Consider the following 17031-nt stretch of genomic DNA (forward strand, 5'->3'; position numbering starts at 1 on the left):
TTCTGACTCCTTTTATGATTCGAGATACACTACAACACAATGCCGCCATACACGCGTCCATTACACGCGAAAAGTTACGGGCGCGTGTATGGTCGTTTATACTTACAGCAATATCGGGCGCGTGTATACATGCATGTAACAGCGCGTGTATAATTGCATGTGAGGGCGCGTGTATTTGCGCGTAAAAACTGTCATAATACACGCTCTGTTACACGCGACACAGAGCCTAACTACAGAAATCCATTTCTTTTCAAAACAGAAAACCATTAAGTTTTAAAAATGTCATTGTGCATTGCAGTGTTTACAAACCATTACAAAATCCCACTACGTGCACTTACAACAACGTAATATATTGAAAAATATATCTTCATATGGTTATTGAAAGACAAAGTATACAATAGAAATGTCATGAATTTGGAACAATACAGTGATGGATTGGTTAGGGTTCGATCTCATCTTCAATAAGATCCATCCTTGCCAAACGATCAACATCAATATCCATTTGATCAATTTGTAAGGCTACGATTAAATTTATTCTACTATCGCTATTTTGCCCATTGATAATGGTACCGATGCCTTGATCATTCTCATCATCATCACCATCATCCTCAATGGAAGGGTCATCCTCATGATCGTGAGAAATGGCACGCTCATCCTCATTATCATGATCATCTACATTGGCATGTTTGACATCATCTTCTTTGCGGCTTGCCACATCCTCCATATGCTCCATATCAGTGAATGTATTATACATTACTTTGGAACGTGGTGCAATAGGGATGACATACCACCATTTACTGTCATGCACCATTGGCAGATAGATAACCTGCTCAAATACACATAATTCATTAATTAATTAGCATATCAAAAGTCAAGGGGTGCGCGAGCTTAGATATATATGTACATGAAACACATTTGTAAAAAAATGCATACCTGCTCACATTGTTGTGGCAATACGAGCCTATCTTTCTTTGTTTGCCAAAACTTTGTAGAGTCAATAGTTACATAGCCACTTGCATGGCGTTTTATCGTTGCGTTAGGCCCTTTTTCCACCACGTTCATTTGCCATTTGACATCCAAAACATACACAAAGAAGCGGCGAAAGTCAAGTCTGTATATGTCTTGGATTGTGCCACAATAATCATCAATTTTTCCATTGGCTCCCTCAAAGCTACTAATGACACCGCAATCTTGTGTATTCCTCTTTTCATCTATTCTTTGTGTTCGAAAATGCTTGCCTTCACACCATATAGCATTGAACATAGTGCACTGGACCAAAATATAAGCAATATCTATGTAAGCAATTAATGTGAATAAATATGAAAAGCCAATCACTTACAAAGAATGCAAATTTACATTTGTTCTATGTACCTTTAACATGCATCCTCGTGCATACTCCCATTCTTCCGCCGTGATATGCAGCCCCTCATCTCTCTCTGCTCTCTCCATTTCCTCATGCAACCAATCAACATGAATATCATTCGGAAGTGTTGCTAGATGCTTAGGGTACGCCTTACGAGAGCCATGTTGCCTCCGAAAGAGAGCTCTGTCTACTTGCCTTTTTGTCTTTGCATCCTCGTATCTTGTAACCCATCTGCTCATCACATCACTATTAAGGATGCAAGTGAAATTAAGATCATCAATCAATGTTCTCTCAATTACTTTGCTCTGTCCTTTTCCTTGAGGCACAATAGACGTCATCCTCAAGTCCTCTTCATTGCTCCATAGTCGCGGCAAAGAGCTATCCATCTGATCAAGAAATTCTGATATATATACAAGAGACTCTTGTATCAACCAACCCTCAGCCATGCTTCCTTCGGGCCTTGCACTTTGCCTCACAAAGTCTTTTAAGGTCTTCATGAAGCGCTCTAGGAAGAACATCCAACGGGCATGCACAGTGCCACATAAAGCAATTTCATCCACTAAATGCACAATGAGATGTAGTTGACTTGTGAGAATGGTTCGCGGAAAAGTCTCCTCTACCATACAAACCACCTCCACTGCCATAACACGCGCATCATCCAATGTGGCTGGATCAATTGCTTTGGAACTAACATATCTGAAAAATAAATGCACAGTACGTTATACCTCATGCACATTCATTTTGCAAGGTATAATGAAGGGTGATCTTACATGGGATTTACATACCTCACAAGCTCACCCATCTTATAAATACATCTTTTCAAACTCCTGTCTGCACAATGGTCGATGCTAGTAGGTAGTATGAACTGCGCACATAAGAGCACATGTATATTTGAATTAGGGCATTACAAAATTTAATTTCAACCTACAATAATTGGAAAACACTTACTTGGAGCATCTTGTGCCAATCGTGGGACTTCAACCCAGGTAGTTGCTCAACCCCTCTTTTCTTAGTGGTTGTAAACGCTCCCTTCAACGATCTCATGCATCCAGTGGGAGTACGCAAAGTGGTGATGGCTTGCTTTACCTGCTTCTCCTCCTTCTTTGATATAATCCAGGGAGCAGGCGGAAGACGAACGTGCCCACCCTCCTCTCGTGGCCAAGCTTGACGCATACGTCCTGCGACCTGCAAGTCCTCCCGTACGCTAACATTGTCTCTTTTACCAATAACATGTTCCCAAATACTAGATCCCACATTCTTGAAGATGTGCATGGGATCAAGAAGATGGTTGATCTTGAGATGGGTCCAATATGGTAGCCGGAAAAAAATGGAGTACCTACACAAGGGATTGCAGACTGTCATCTTTATTCCAACTTTAGAGACTACACAAAACAAGATTGGAAACAATGGAGATGTACCTGTTCATGCCATCTGGAGGAAGAACATTTGAAGACTCCCAAATACGCTTCCAATCTTTTGCACGAAGTGTCTGTGGATGAATGTTCCTCTTACTAGGAGCATATTTAGGGTGATCTGATGGGAGAAATCGATGATGATTATCGAATATGGTCTTACACAAACCATCAGCATACTCATGTACCAATGAAGGGCCACATATAGGACATGCATGTTTACCCGATGTCCTCAAACCTGTTAAAATAAAAAAAAAGTTAGAATAATAAAGTCAATAGTTATAATTGATATAGCTAGTAGTATTAGAGTCGGGAGGTAGTTAGAATTCTTACCAGAACAATCGCTGTATCCTGGAAAGTCATGCATTGTCCACATCAACACTGCTTTTAAGTCGAAGTGTCGAGAGGAGGGAGGCCTACTAATGTCCACTACCGCAACACCTCTCCATAGTTCCTCCAACTCATCAATCAACGGTTCAAGATAAACATCCATATGCTTGACTTTATGTTTCCCTGGAATCAGAAGGGATAACATAAGATGTCCCTTCTTGATTGCCATTGATGGTGGAAGGTTGTAATTCACCAACACAACCGGCCACACGCTGTATGCGGTGCTCTTGAAACCAAACGGATTCACTCCATCCATACCTAGGCCAAGTCTCAAGTTTCTGGGCTCTGTTTTAAAGCTGGGCCACTCATCTTCAATATGCTTCCAAGCAGGAGTGTCTGCAGGAATTCTCCACATGCCATCATCCGATCGATGCGAGGAATGCCATGACATGAGCTCTGCTATGGATTTGCACTTGAACATGTGTTTGATGCGAGGAATTATAGGAAAGTGTCGCAAGACTTTACGAGGTACATCAAAACTCTTCACATCTGTTCTATACCTTGCTTCACCACAAGTGGGACACTGTCGAGCCTCCTTATGCGTCCCACGAAAGAGAATGCAATCATTGATGCATGCATGTATGCGATCATAATCCAATCCTCCAAGAGATGTCACATAGCGCCTCGCTTTGTCTCTTGAGGTGGGTAGTCTATTCCCCTTTGGAAGCATGTTTGATAATAGCCTGCATCCAATATCATCAATTAGCCCATAACCCTAAACCCTATACTGTAAACCAAAAACCACTAACTCAAATTTGCAAGTTACAATGCTTACTTCAATAATGCGTCAAGACTTGCATTGCTCCATCCATAAACTGTTTGTATATTGAGCAGTTCAAGTGAAGCACGTAAAATAGAGAATGTGCACCCTTCAAAAACCGGTGTCGATGAAGCGTTGTAGAGATGCTCTTGTTCCATATCATTGTCGTCCACACCTTTGCGATCATCCCTAAAAAGATTCCGTACCATGTCATCAAACACTTCCTCTTCCACAACTTCGTGGGGTGCATGGCTATTGTCATCCCTTTCCCACTCATCTCCGACAAGAGATCCTGAAGCTCCAGCATCATCTCGTCGACGCTTTGCATGCTCTCGCCGTGCGTATGGCACCATGTTAGGGTGTGGTACTGCATCCTGCTTCAATCACAGTATATATATTACAACGCGCTCCATTAATTTGCACACCATGAGTTATTTTAATACTTTCAATTCACATCTTCTCACATCTAAACCTGTTTGAATCCATTCTCCATACATCGAGATGTGATTCAATGTAATTCGACGCGCTCGTACAATGCACCCTTGACATCGATTACACGTACACTTGATCCTTTGTGCCAGCCACACGTCGCGATCACGATGACGCATTGTCTCATCCTCACCAGAACTGCTTGAAGAGGATGATGACATGCTATGTCCAAAATAACCAATACAGAAGTAGGATCAGTTTTTAGTGAAATCATACACATCCTATGCACAAAACAATGGATATACAAGAATAATCAGTTTTAAAAAAAAGTATAAACAGTCTCTATGTCGCGTGTACAGGCGCGTCTACAATGTGTTCTGCTGCGCTTTTACACGCGTGCTTTTCGCGTTTACCTGCCGCGCGCGTCGCTTTCTTTCTTTTAAAAGCGCGCCCTCTTTCAAAACACTTCTTCTTTCTGCGCCCGCTTTCTTTCTTTCAAAAGCCCTTCTTTTAAAACCGAACCTGCCTCTTCCAACCAGCCTTCTCCCTCTTGGACTACCCAAAAGAAGCAAAGGGTGCAGACAACATAGAAAGGGAGAGAGAAGCAAGAATCAACGAACTCACTTTTCAAAGACTTTTCAAAGAGGTTGGTTGTCGTTTGTTTGTTTTGGCAAATCTGTCGCTTTCTTTCTTTCCACCCGTGCTATGTGTACTTGAAAGCGACAGAGGATAGAATTGTAAGAGATATTGTAAGAGATATGTTTATTTTCTAGAATGGTAGATATATGTTGTAGGTTATATATTGTAGGAGATATATTGAGGAGATATATTGTAGGAGATATGTTTATTTTTTATATGCATGTTTTGCTTGGTTCATTGAGGCGGAATTTCGACGCTTCGCAGATTCTTCATGGATCCAGGCTCTTCCTCCGATCCGTTGGCATACGCCACTTGGATGATGGAGATGATAAACCATTTTGGGCGCCATCCTAATCCAGTGGAGCTGACAGAGTATATGTATGCCCATCCTCCTCCTAGACTCCCAGGTCACACCGCGCCCCCAAGTACACAAGCCTCTCCACTGCCGTCTACGCCTGCGAGTCCGGCGAGACGTACCCTTGCGCATACACGCTCACCGAGGAGACACACCCCTGCACGGACACACTCACGCACACCCTCCTCTGTACCGTCACGTGAGGGCTCACGGCCACCATCACGTGCTCCCTCACAGTCACAGTCACGTGCAGCCACCCCTAGTCATGGCTACTCCCGCAGTACAGATGAGAGCCGACGCCGCAGTAGGGAGAGCGGGAGTGGAGGATTATGCGGCGGGTGCTTTGGTGGGGGGGGTAGTAGGGCACACGGTGAGAGAGGGCATGGAGGGAGGCATGTACGAGGAGACAGTGAGGAGTCGGAGGAGGCGAGAGAGGTGGAGGGAGAGATTTTCTATGATGTTACGGATAGGGGCGGGGTAGTCATGGATGCGAGAGGGAAAGAGGTGATGGAGTATATGCGGGGGGTAGTTTCAAACATGTATAGAAACTGTTTTGTAAAATTTAAAGATCAGGAGAGCCGGTTAGTTAGGGAGGTCCTAGATAGTGTACATAGTCGGTACCCCAATCCCCCACGAGCGACATTCTCGGATGTATGGGGAAGGACGCGAATAAGGGAGATCTTAAGTAATAAAAGATCTCACCTTAAGAAACTCACGTACGATGATGGGGTGAATGTAGCTGCGGGTGGCTATCCTTGTGAGAAACCTGCCACTGCCCACAAACGCGAGTGGAAGGAGGCAAAGAAGCGCGCAGAGGGAGGCGTGAAGAGCAGGTAGCATGTGGAGGCACGACGGATCCAGATGGAGACCATTGGATCGTCGCATTTCGGATCTGGCGGCGTCGAGTCGTGGGAGGCAGAGTTCGTAAGTAACTTGCCTCTTTATTTGATTGTTTGCCAAATTCATTGATTCTATGATTGTTTTGATCTTACAAACTATCTTGATTATGTTACAGCGACGGGTTATGGGGAGGAGGCCCACAGCCCACGAGACTGGGTATGCTCGCCGCAATAGCAGACGTGACACGTGGGCCATCTTCAGAAACGAGGGACGTATTACGGATGCGCAGTTTGACGCGGCCATGAGACCATACGGTCGACAGGTACTTGAAAACTCTAAATGAATGATTTCGGTTTATTTAATTGCATATATATGTATACTTACATACGGTATATTTCTTGAACAGGCACAAGCTGCTGATGCTCCTGCCCCTGATGATCCAGCCGCCACTACTGATGTTCGTGCCACTGCTCCTGGTGGAGGCGAGCACCACTCATCGGAATATACCGATGCGAGCTCCTCTGATCATGGAGAGAGCACAGGGTCCTCATCATCCTCTGATTAGCTTTCAGAATACTGTAGGATGTGGTTGTACAAAAAAATTTTGTAACTGAAGCCATGGGATTTTTTGCACCTAGCTCCCTATTTGACTTTGTATATATTTGTTCCTAATTAAAGCCATGGGCTATTTTGACATATGGACTCCCTTGTACACAAATGTATCATGTATTGACAATGTATTGAATCGTGAGTCTTGAGTCGTGTATTAAGTTTTAGATAGTAATATTGAATCGTGTATTCATAGAGAGTGAGTCTCGTGTCTTGAAATCTAAATCGCTCTTTTTTGTGGTGCAATGCACCAAAAAAAAATCCAGAGAGTGCCTTTGGGTGCCTGGATGCTGGAACAGCATCCAGCCACCCAAAAGCACTCTCTGGATTTTTTTTTTCCCTCTGTGATCGCGTGTATAAGCGCATGTCATCTGTCAAAATCGCGTATATTTACGCGGATAGTCTATTAGATTCGCGTGTAAATTCGCAGCAAAACTGTCCAGAACGCGTGTATGGGGTCGTGTATTTGCGCGACTGGCTGTCACTGTACACGCGCTTTTACACGCATGTCTCTGGCCGCGATGATACACGCGCTATTACACGGGCCCGACACTTTTTTTCCCAAGTCATTTTGTGCGGCTAGGAGCGCGGGTATGAGCCCAATCCCTTGTAGTGATACTTTGGCCAATTGGATTCTCGGCACTCCAGCCTCGCCTTGAGTTGTGACTAATTCCCTTTCAGAGTTTCGAAAGGAAACTTGACCTTTTCCACAGTGAATGTGGGCATCGTTAGGCTTAAGCCAATCCATTCCGAGTAGACACTCATGGATATCTAAATTCATGACTCTAAATTTGACCGAAGTCTTCTTTCCTCCCAGAAAGAATTCCACCTTAGCAGTTTGCCTGGTACTAGTAACCTCACGACCATTTGTCAATTCCACAAGCAGGGTAGGTGCTTCTACTGTGGTTATTTCTAATCTTTTTGCACATGCTGGTGAAATAAAGGAATGTGTACTGCCACAATCAATCAAGGTCTTGAAACCTTTACCTTGATAGTCCGACGGTGTCTGAATCACCGAGAACTGGCGATTTGGCCCTTTCTTGTGTAAAGCGGCATGGACTATCGCTCTTTCGAATTCCGCTTCCATGGTTGGTCTTCTTCTTCTCCTTCTTTGCACATTTGCCTATTGGCAATGCAGGCGGTTCTTCCTCTTCCTCGAGTAGTGGCTTCTTGACCACAGCCTGTTCCTTGAAAAGGCGCTTGGCGATGTCCTCCACCAAGCTTGGGACATTGCCTCTTGAAGTGACTGGGTTCGTTGCAGTGGAAACAACGGAGGTTTCGGCCATTACTTTGAGTAGGAACAAAGTTGTTGACATTATTCGTCCTTGCTTTCTTTCTTTGTCCGTGATTATGACCTTAAAATCTCTTAATTTGAGGTCTGAATGCTCCTCTGTTCGGGTCATTGTAAGACCAAGCTTTGTTACCCCTTTGTCTAGACTGCACCTCCTGAATTATAGGCGTCGCTTGAATGAGTGCATCCTAAAGATCTCATGGACGCATAGATTCGAGACAGGTATTTACTGGTGGATTTAAGCCCGCACAAAATTTGGACACCTGCTGCGTCATGTCCATCTGTGGCGCATACTTTAAAAGTGAGACGAATTTAGAGTAGTATGCGTCAAGAGTGAGTCCTAGTTGTTTTAGCTCGTAGAACTCATTCATTTTCTGCGTGCGATATGCAGGTGGTAAGTATCTTCCCTACACGGCTTTCTTCGGCTTCTCCTAGGTAACGGATCCCTCTGCGATCCCTTGATCCCTGCACCATTGCTTGCACCAAAGTCTGGCTTCGCCGGTGAGTTTTAACTTGGCGAGTATAGCCTGATTGGCGGGTACAGTACCGGCTGCTTCGAAGTAATCCATGGATTCAATCCAAATTTCAGCATCAGCTTGGACGAATATGCCTCTCCCGTCAAACTCGAGTGGCTTAATCTGCTTAAGAAGGAACTTCTTCTCTTGGATTACAGCGGTACTTGATGTAGGAGGCGAATTAGGAACCTATACCTAGGATTGTGCCTGAAAAAAGGTTTTCTTAACGTTATTATATGATATTCGATGTTAGCTTATATTAGATCTTTAATTCAGCTATCTCGTAAATAATGTAGCTACTTAACTTTTTATCAACTCTTATGCACAGCCAGATATTGATAAAAAGAAGTCTTTATTTGTATTTATATGGGCATAGCCCTTTCGAATACAACATTTCATGCGATGATAAGCCAATTGTTACATTTAGTTTGGGGAGAACAACGTTGTATTGCATTTATCTACAGGAACTGTGTAATAGTAAGGTTTTGGGTCACGGATCTTTAGGAATCGATAAGTCATTGGAAGTTCAGGATATCCTTTCCGTTGGAATCCATACTTCTCATGACGGCCCAACACTTTAATCCTATCGACGGGGATTACACGGGTTACTTCCTCATATACATATGAGTTCATCTCAACCCTTCAACCTCGAATATGTAAAGTCGAATTTACGTGAGCTTCCACAAAAACGAACAGCTTCACGACTTTCAGATCTTCCAACCACTTGATCCTCTTTAGGTTGGTCTGTAGATAAGCAAACTGGTGGGCGGCTATATAGTAGATTCGTGAAGCACTCGTCCATCTTCGTTCCATGTACAAAGGTGATGGATTATAGATCTGCTCTAGGATGTTCATCATCCCAATTCTTTGTCTATAAAGCGGAGAATGCATTGTAGTCATAAACATGACTCGAAATACCAAAAACTTGTTCCATGCTTCGTAATTCTCCAAGACAGCATTGAAGGTAATGAAATGTTTGGATAGCAATAATTGCTTTACTTCATTTCATTGAGATTTCATAAAAACAATTCTGTTGTTGGTCGGCTCTGATACCAACTATAACGTGTCCACTAGTATCATCCAGGACACGTCTTAGCAGTCCATTGGAAAGGATGTCTAAAAATTTCCGCCCGGCACTCCCATGGAATATTACGGGATTTGCGATCTAGGGCTTTCCGTGTTTGCCACGTAGCGGAAGTATTCTGGCCGTTCCCACTTAGGATCGATCAGAATTAGGGTTTTCCTGATTGGTCATTTCCTAACAGCAACTAGCGTCGGACCCAAGCGAACTACTTTACGCAGAAACACCAGGTCCGAAGTGGATTCACGTTGCACTTGGTTCAAGGAGAATGGGAAACGAGAGGGATGCAAAGCTCAACCTCTCTGCCATAAGGCATAGTCCCATTCCGTTCCCCTAAAACAGCGTAAATCGGGTAAGACATAAATCTAGATCAACGCTTTCGTTGTTCGTGTCCTTTGACGATCATCCCGCTGTTCTTCGAGATTTGAGAAAAGTTCCCGGCCAACCGGGACCACCCAACCGTAGGACGGATCCATGGCCCATCCTCCGCACTTTCCTCGGTTTTTTTTAGTTATGTAGTTATCTAACACATTAATTGGGACATGTAACAACCAGCTTCTTTAATTAATCCGTTAAGCACTGGTTCCTTCACATAATCTTATCATGTGACATAGAAAAATAATATCAGACAAGTTCTTTTTAACATATCATCATATTTATCTTTGAAATACAAGGAGTTCTGCCCGTAGGCTTGTCCACAATCCGCTCGAAGGCTATCCAGCAATCCTCAGGGATCACTATTCCAAGTTTTCGCCCATAGACTAGTATGCGGGCCTCGAGATCCAATCCCGAGTCACGTTAGCCTCTTGTGCAAGACTTGAAAGGCGAGGGATTTACGGCTAGAGCCCTCCCTGGCACCCAAGCGTCCTCCTGCTCCAAGTAGCGCTCAAGGGAGAGACCTCTCGAGATGGGTTTCGTCCACGTTCCCGGCACGGTCAACAACCCCCTTGGTTAGGGTCAGGCAGGCAGTCGGGGGTAATTGAAGCTCCCACTCCCTTCAGGCCTTCAACCTGAAGTATACATACTTATTTACTTTGTAATTCATTGGTCAAACAAGTCAAACAGTGCTCTAAATTCTCTAGCAAGCACAAACATTTCCATTGATCGATTTTTGTTGTTGGCAAACTGCTAAGGAAGGAATCTTTCCTTTCGAATGCATCCAGCACTCGATCCGGGGTGTCTTGCAACTTAGCAAGATCCCTTATATTCTAGGTTAGGGCGTACCCTATTAACCCAACTTGGTCAAACCCTAAAGTTCATTGGATACTTTAGTTTCTGGTTTTTAACCTTCCTTACTTAGAAGGATATCAAAGTATACATCCTCTTGCAAGATAACTTGTGTAAGGATCCGCCATCCTTGTTCTGGGAGTTTAGCCTTTCTTCTTGTAAATCAATCACAAGACCATATGACTTCGTACTTGCCATGCAAGTCTTGCATCGTACTATGCGATAATGGCGTTACGAAATAATCTGTTTCAGTTTCTTTAAGCTGACGTTTGTCAGACCTAGGGTTTCCTAGCTTTATTATTTTCTTTTAAGAAACTCAGGGACAAACCCTAGTTCTTTTACGTTTACAATTTACTGACCCTACAATCAGGGAATGTGGGCAAGTATTTAAGGTATAAACGTTTCTTGAATTTTAATTCATTCCCAATGAATATTTCACAGCATAGATATTTCTAAGTTTATATTAATTTGGTTAACTTTTATAAGGTAATATCGAGATCACCTCCGCACGATTTCTTATCTATGTGTCAATTGATTTTTCAATCCTAAACTTTATTGATTTGAGGTTAGGTAAATTCAATGAATCTTCCTTTTTCCTTGCAAACAAAACTCATGCCAAATAAGCAATCTTTCCCTTGCTAAGTTATGCAGTTAGCAATGATAACTTCCTAGAGTTTAAGCATCGTAAGAAACCTTTCATGATTCGCACCTTCCATGATGATTCGTTGTAAAAAGAATAGGGGTTCATAGTGCAAGATGCAGTTCTATACCTTCTAGACTTAACCAAAGTATACTACTTTAGTGGGTAAATAATCTTACTCATAATTCGTTTCAATGCATAATGCTTTTTGAAGGAAAACTATGATTATACTTTATTTATTTTGCATGTTTAATTAAACTAAATTCCTTCGTCGTAAATAACTAGGACAAAATATATCTTATCCCTAACAATTCATCTTGCACGATTGAATTAAAACCGATATAAAATTAAGAAGGAAAAACCTGGGTTTGGGGTGAGATATCCACATGGATACCGGGAGATAACCCTCCCGCAGCTACTCCTTGGACTTTCTCAGGAGGCATCGCAGTTGTAGTCCTTCGAATGTGGAAGCAGCTTTACACTCCTTTTCGGAATTCCACCGTCGCTCCCTTGCACGTCAATGCTCTTCTTCTCTTTTTCGAGTAGGGAAAAAATCAAGTCCCAAGGGTATTTTGGAAAGGCAAGGAACAGCTAAGGGTTTATCCACAAGGAGGGGTAATAAGACCGTTAAGGTCTTAGTTTCTTTGGGAGGGAAAGGTCTGCAAAGCCTTAAAAAAAAGGCCCTATAGGGGTATATACACGGGAAAAAAGGTGTGTGTGTGTGTGGTTCCAAAAGCATATGAAGGGGGCCTTGGGAGATCTTTGGACACGGGAGTGAAACGTATAGGAAGGGGGATCTTGAAGGGATTTTTGGACACGGGGGAGGGGTGTGTGGACATGGGGTGAAAAGGCCTTAGGGGTTTTAAAACCCAAGGGGGGGGGGGGAAAGACGAAGGGCAACACAAGGGGGCGAAGGGAACACAAGGGGGATGAAAAGGGCTTAAGGAGATTTAAAAACCCCGGGGAGGGGGGGAGTGTAAAAAGGGAATACAAGGGGGGTGAAAAGGGGTTTCAAAAGGCACAAGAAGGGGGGGCTTATGAATTTAAGCACGGGGGAAAGGTAATAAGACTTTTTAAGCCTTACTTCTTTTTTTGGGGGGGGGGGGGGGGGGGGAAGGGCTTATAAAGCCCAAAGAAAAGGGGACTTATAGGGGGTTAAAACCGGGGGGGGGGGATTCCATCCATGGAAAGGGGGCTTAACGGGGGAAGGGGCTTAAGGGCCCCTTCGAAGCTTCCCCTCCCAGGAAGCTTCCATGCTACGTGGAAGGAGGAGACCAATGGCGACTCGAGCGGCGATTTGACTGATGGGGCGTGGACTGACGGCAGAGGTGATGCCATCCTGGCCTCGGCGGCAATGAGTGCCTCAACCTCTCCCTCTCACAGCGTCGGCTCCACCACCTACTCCTTCCCCAGGCTTTTACAGCAGGCGGCCGAATTCGGCTTCATGGCAGTGCTCTATCCCTCTTCCGCTTGCACTATGGCATTAGCCTCTCCCAACTCACACATTCACACGGCGTTTTTAGCTTATGACAGAGATTCGGCTCTCCCCCTCTCACACTCAGCATGTGGCATGGCGGCTGTTCTTCCTTTCTTCTCCCTAGCGGCAGCAGCGCAAGGTTTAAATAGGGGAGGGGAGGGGGATCCTCCCTCTCCTTCGTGTCAATGTGCATGAATCCCCCTTGCTTCAAGCTCCAGCAAGGAGCTTGGTGTCCCATGCTTCCCTCCCTCTCTCCCAGCTCAACAGTCGCCTGGGGGAAGGAGGGAGTAATAAAAAAATTTGCCTTGATCTAAAAAATTAATTATCCCAAAGCACTATTCACACGTGATAGAATTTAGATTTGTTACACCTACCTACCAGCATGCTCACAATACAAATCCACCTTCTTATGTATCTTGTAGATGAAGTGGAGATTGCTAGACCTGTCCATATGCGATGGATGTTATTCTTTGAGTGCTTCATGAAAACCCTGAAAGTCTTTGTGTGACAACGAGCTCAGCTAGAAGGTAGCATGGGTGAAGGTTGGTTGGTATCTGAGGCGCTAGTGCATATTTCACAATGGCTACCAACGGTGGATCCAAACAACAAAATGCTATGGTCGCTGAAGGACGATGATAGACTGACCAGAGATGTGGTGGTTGGAAATGGGGTAGAAAAAAAAAAATGGATGTTGCAATGGAGGAGAAGGTGAATCGCTTTTGTATGTTGCACCATCCCTCTATGGAGATGTGGCTCGCTAAGTACCAGATCGCTAGGCAAGATCGAGAGAAAGCACGATATGAATTTCGACGTAGTACACGTCATTGACCGATTTGATATCCCGAGGGCATGGAGGAGATGCCGCGGTTCATGTCAATGCAATGGTTGCATGGAGCTTTGACCGCAGCATCTCGCGAAGGGGTAGAGGTCTCAATGGAGGAGTGGGAATTCTCGAGGGGATGTAGTTCAAAGGTGATGAGGTGTTTAGGATTTGTCGTATCTATATTTTATATGCAACAACTAATTTTGAGTGTTTCAATATATAGTACAAAATATATAGTGCAGCGTGGTTGCGCGGATGGCATTTTCGCGTGGAGCGTATTAACAAAATGCGCTCCACAATGGACTGTGGTATCATGCAAGATTCGAGTAGGAGAGCTGGCGATGAGCAACGGATCCAAACACGGTTATAGATGAGATGGAGTATTTTGGAAACTTGCAAAGTATTGTTACGATGGATTACCATAGCTTCTCCATGATACTATTCAATGTGCAGTGGTTCAAAGTGGTACTTGAAGGAGATGGAGCAACAGTTCGACGAGGTACATCTGGATTTCTCGAAATAGATTCCGAAAAAAATGGATGGATTTGTGCGATACCTTTGTGTTGCTAGCCCATTGTGAACAGGTGCATGAACTCATTTGTTTATTAATTGTATTAAGACATGGTACATGTCACAATAGTTTAAACTCTCTTATACGTGTTTGTGAACAGGTAATCTTCTATCCAAACCCCCGATAACCTCGATGGTGGTATGTTATACCTCGATGGTGGTATGATAAAGTCCAGCCCGTAGGCTTATCTATAATCCACCTGAAGGCTATCCAGCAATCCACAGGGATTACTAATCCAAGATTTCGCTCGTAGACTAGTATGCGGGCCTCAAGATCCAATCCGGAGTCACGTGGGCCTCTTGTGCAGGGCCTGGAAGGCGAGGGATTTATGGCCAGAGCCCCCCTGGCATCCAAGCGTCCTCCTGCTCCAAGTAGTGCTCAACGGAGAGGCCTCTCACGATGGGTTCGGTCCACCTTCCCGGCGCGATTAACAACCCCTTTGGTTAGGGTCAGGCAGGCAGTCGGGGGTAACTGAAGCTGCCTCTCCCTTCAGGCCTTCAACCTGAAGCATTAGATATCTTTTCATCCTTTAATTCTTTGAGCAAACAAAGCAAAACAGTGCTCTTAAAACTATTACAAGCACAATCATTTCCATTGGTCGTTATTTGGCCAACTGCTAAGGAGTGAATGCTTTTTTCCAAATGCATCTAGCACTCGATCCGGGATCCATTTCGACTTGGCAAGATCCCCAAGGGTTTATTTGTTAACCCTTATATCCTTTGGGTTAGGGCCGTACTTTATTAACCCGACTTAATCAATACCTTAAGTTCAATTAGCAGTAAATATGTTATTCCAATTTACTGATTGGTCTTTTGCTTCCAAGCAATTATCTAATCCCCTTATCTTGGTCACTTTTCCCAAGAAAGGTGCTATGTCAGGATGGCTACTCATCCTCTTGTAAGAAAAACTTGTGCAAGAATTTGCCAATCCTATTCCGAGGATTTGGCTATTCCCTTGTGATCAAATCACAAGATCATGTGACTCTGCAACTTGTTGCACAAGCGTCGCATCAAAATTCATGGGACTATTTTACCCATCGAATGGCGTCTTCTAATCACGGAATCATGATTAGATAGGAACAGGGTTAGGGTGTCTTCATAACAATCCGTTCCTGATTGCATTAGGCCGACATTGTCGGTCCTAGGGTTCCAAATTCAAATCGAGTTTCATCCTTTTAGCGAGCGATCCTTAGGGTAAAAATCCTAGATCGTTTCTCGCAAGTACGTCCTATTGTCCCTACATTTCATGAATGTGGGCAAGTCCTTAGGTAAAAGAGTTTCAGCTTTGGCAATAATAGTGATTGGGTCACATCCTCAACGTGCCAAATCCTAGTTAGCACTTGAGATATGTTGCATTGATTTAACCATTCCTAAACGAGTCCCTCGCGGTTTAGGTGTTTAGGTTAAACCAATTTTACTTGTCTATTCTTGAAGATAATTACGCTACCATTTTGGTAACCACATAACTCATTACCTACGTATGATTTGATTTATGAACCCTAACTTTTCTGGTTAAGATCAAAGCATATGTTAAGTTATAGCATAATGGGTTTAGTGTCAGGCATTAAATCAATAGGATGATCCACTTCTCACTAAGGAGGCAATGATGTAGGTGGTTGAAATATGTCCTTAAACTCTTCCAGAAGTTTACATAGACATGGATCTTGCTCCTTAGGTGAAGTAGAGGAAGTGTGAAAATGCAAGACATAGCATTAATTTCCTTCTTCATCTTCTTCTTGCTGATTATTTCCACTTGCTTTCTCTTCATGCCATTAAGTTTTACTTCTTGCCCATTCCAAGTAAACTCCATGAACATCAACAAGATTCATGCTACTAAGCTTTTGGATTTTATGTTTAACCATGCAGCCTTTTTTTCCTAACTTCTTTTCTAGATGAGATATTCGTACGACGCTGAATGAGCATTACACAACCTCTCATAACTTTTTACGTAGTTGTTTGAGATTTAAGCCAATTGACTAGTGTTTAATCTACTTTAAGCAGCACAACAGCCATTTCCCTGCCTTGCAAATTCCTATGGATTATTAGCAACTTCTTTTAATGAATCATTTCGAAGGAAAGATGCCTAATAATGTGACATGCGATTTATTCTTTCCATGCCTAATCGAAGTGTACAATAATAATTTCGAAAAGATGATCTTTAATTGATCTAAATTCATTACTTGTAATGCATATAACAAATTGCTAAGAATGCATAGACGTCTTATGTCCTTTCATTCGTCCCATTGGAAAAATAGAAATGACCAATTCCTTGATCGTAAGCTATTTCCTTTTAATTTATCCAAAGTATTTCAATAAAAAAAGTGCATCCTAATTTCATAAATGATCCATGCACAATCAAAATATTACGACGTTAATCAAATTTAGGAAGAAAAACCTAGACTTGTGGTGAAATGTCCACATGGATGTTAGGAGATGATCCTCTTGCGGTTGCGCCTTGTGCCTTCTCAGGAGCCATCGAGACTTCGACCTTCTCACCTTGGTTGCGGACTTATGATCTTGGCCCATCTTCTTCGAACGTGAAACTCCCTTTGTGACCATTTGCACCGTCTTTTGGAATCGGCTTTAGAAGACTTTATAGGTTTCCTCTCA

At 43.4% G+C, this 17031-nt stretch overlaps 1 protein-coding gene across 1 annotated transcript; it reads right to left on the reverse strand.

Annotated features, from left to right (window-relative positions):
• Positions 1 to 191: 191 nt before the first annotated feature.
• LOC148029376 (uncharacterized) lies at positions 192 to 4575 on the reverse strand. Its single transcript, XM_087688553.1, has 4 exons — positions 4390 to 4575; positions 3941 to 4299; positions 3638 to 3848; positions 192 to 230 (listed from the first exon to the last, which is right to left on the reverse strand). The coding sequence occupies exons 1-4, from the start codon at positions 4573 to 4575 to the stop codon at positions 192 to 194; spliced, it is 795 nt and encodes a 264-aa protein (XP_087544679.1).
• Between the last annotated feature and the right edge of the window lie 12456 nt (positions 4576 to 17031).

The sequence above is a fragment of the Lygodium microphyllum genome, chromosome 11, assembly GCF_053477565.2.
Source record: "Lygodium microphyllum isolate KBCC chromosome 11, Lygodium_microphyllum_v1.1.10, whole genome shotgun sequence".
In the NCBI taxonomy this organism is placed as follows: domain Eukaryota; kingdom Viridiplantae; phylum Streptophyta; class Polypodiopsida; order Schizaeales; family Lygodiaceae; genus Lygodium; species Lygodium microphyllum.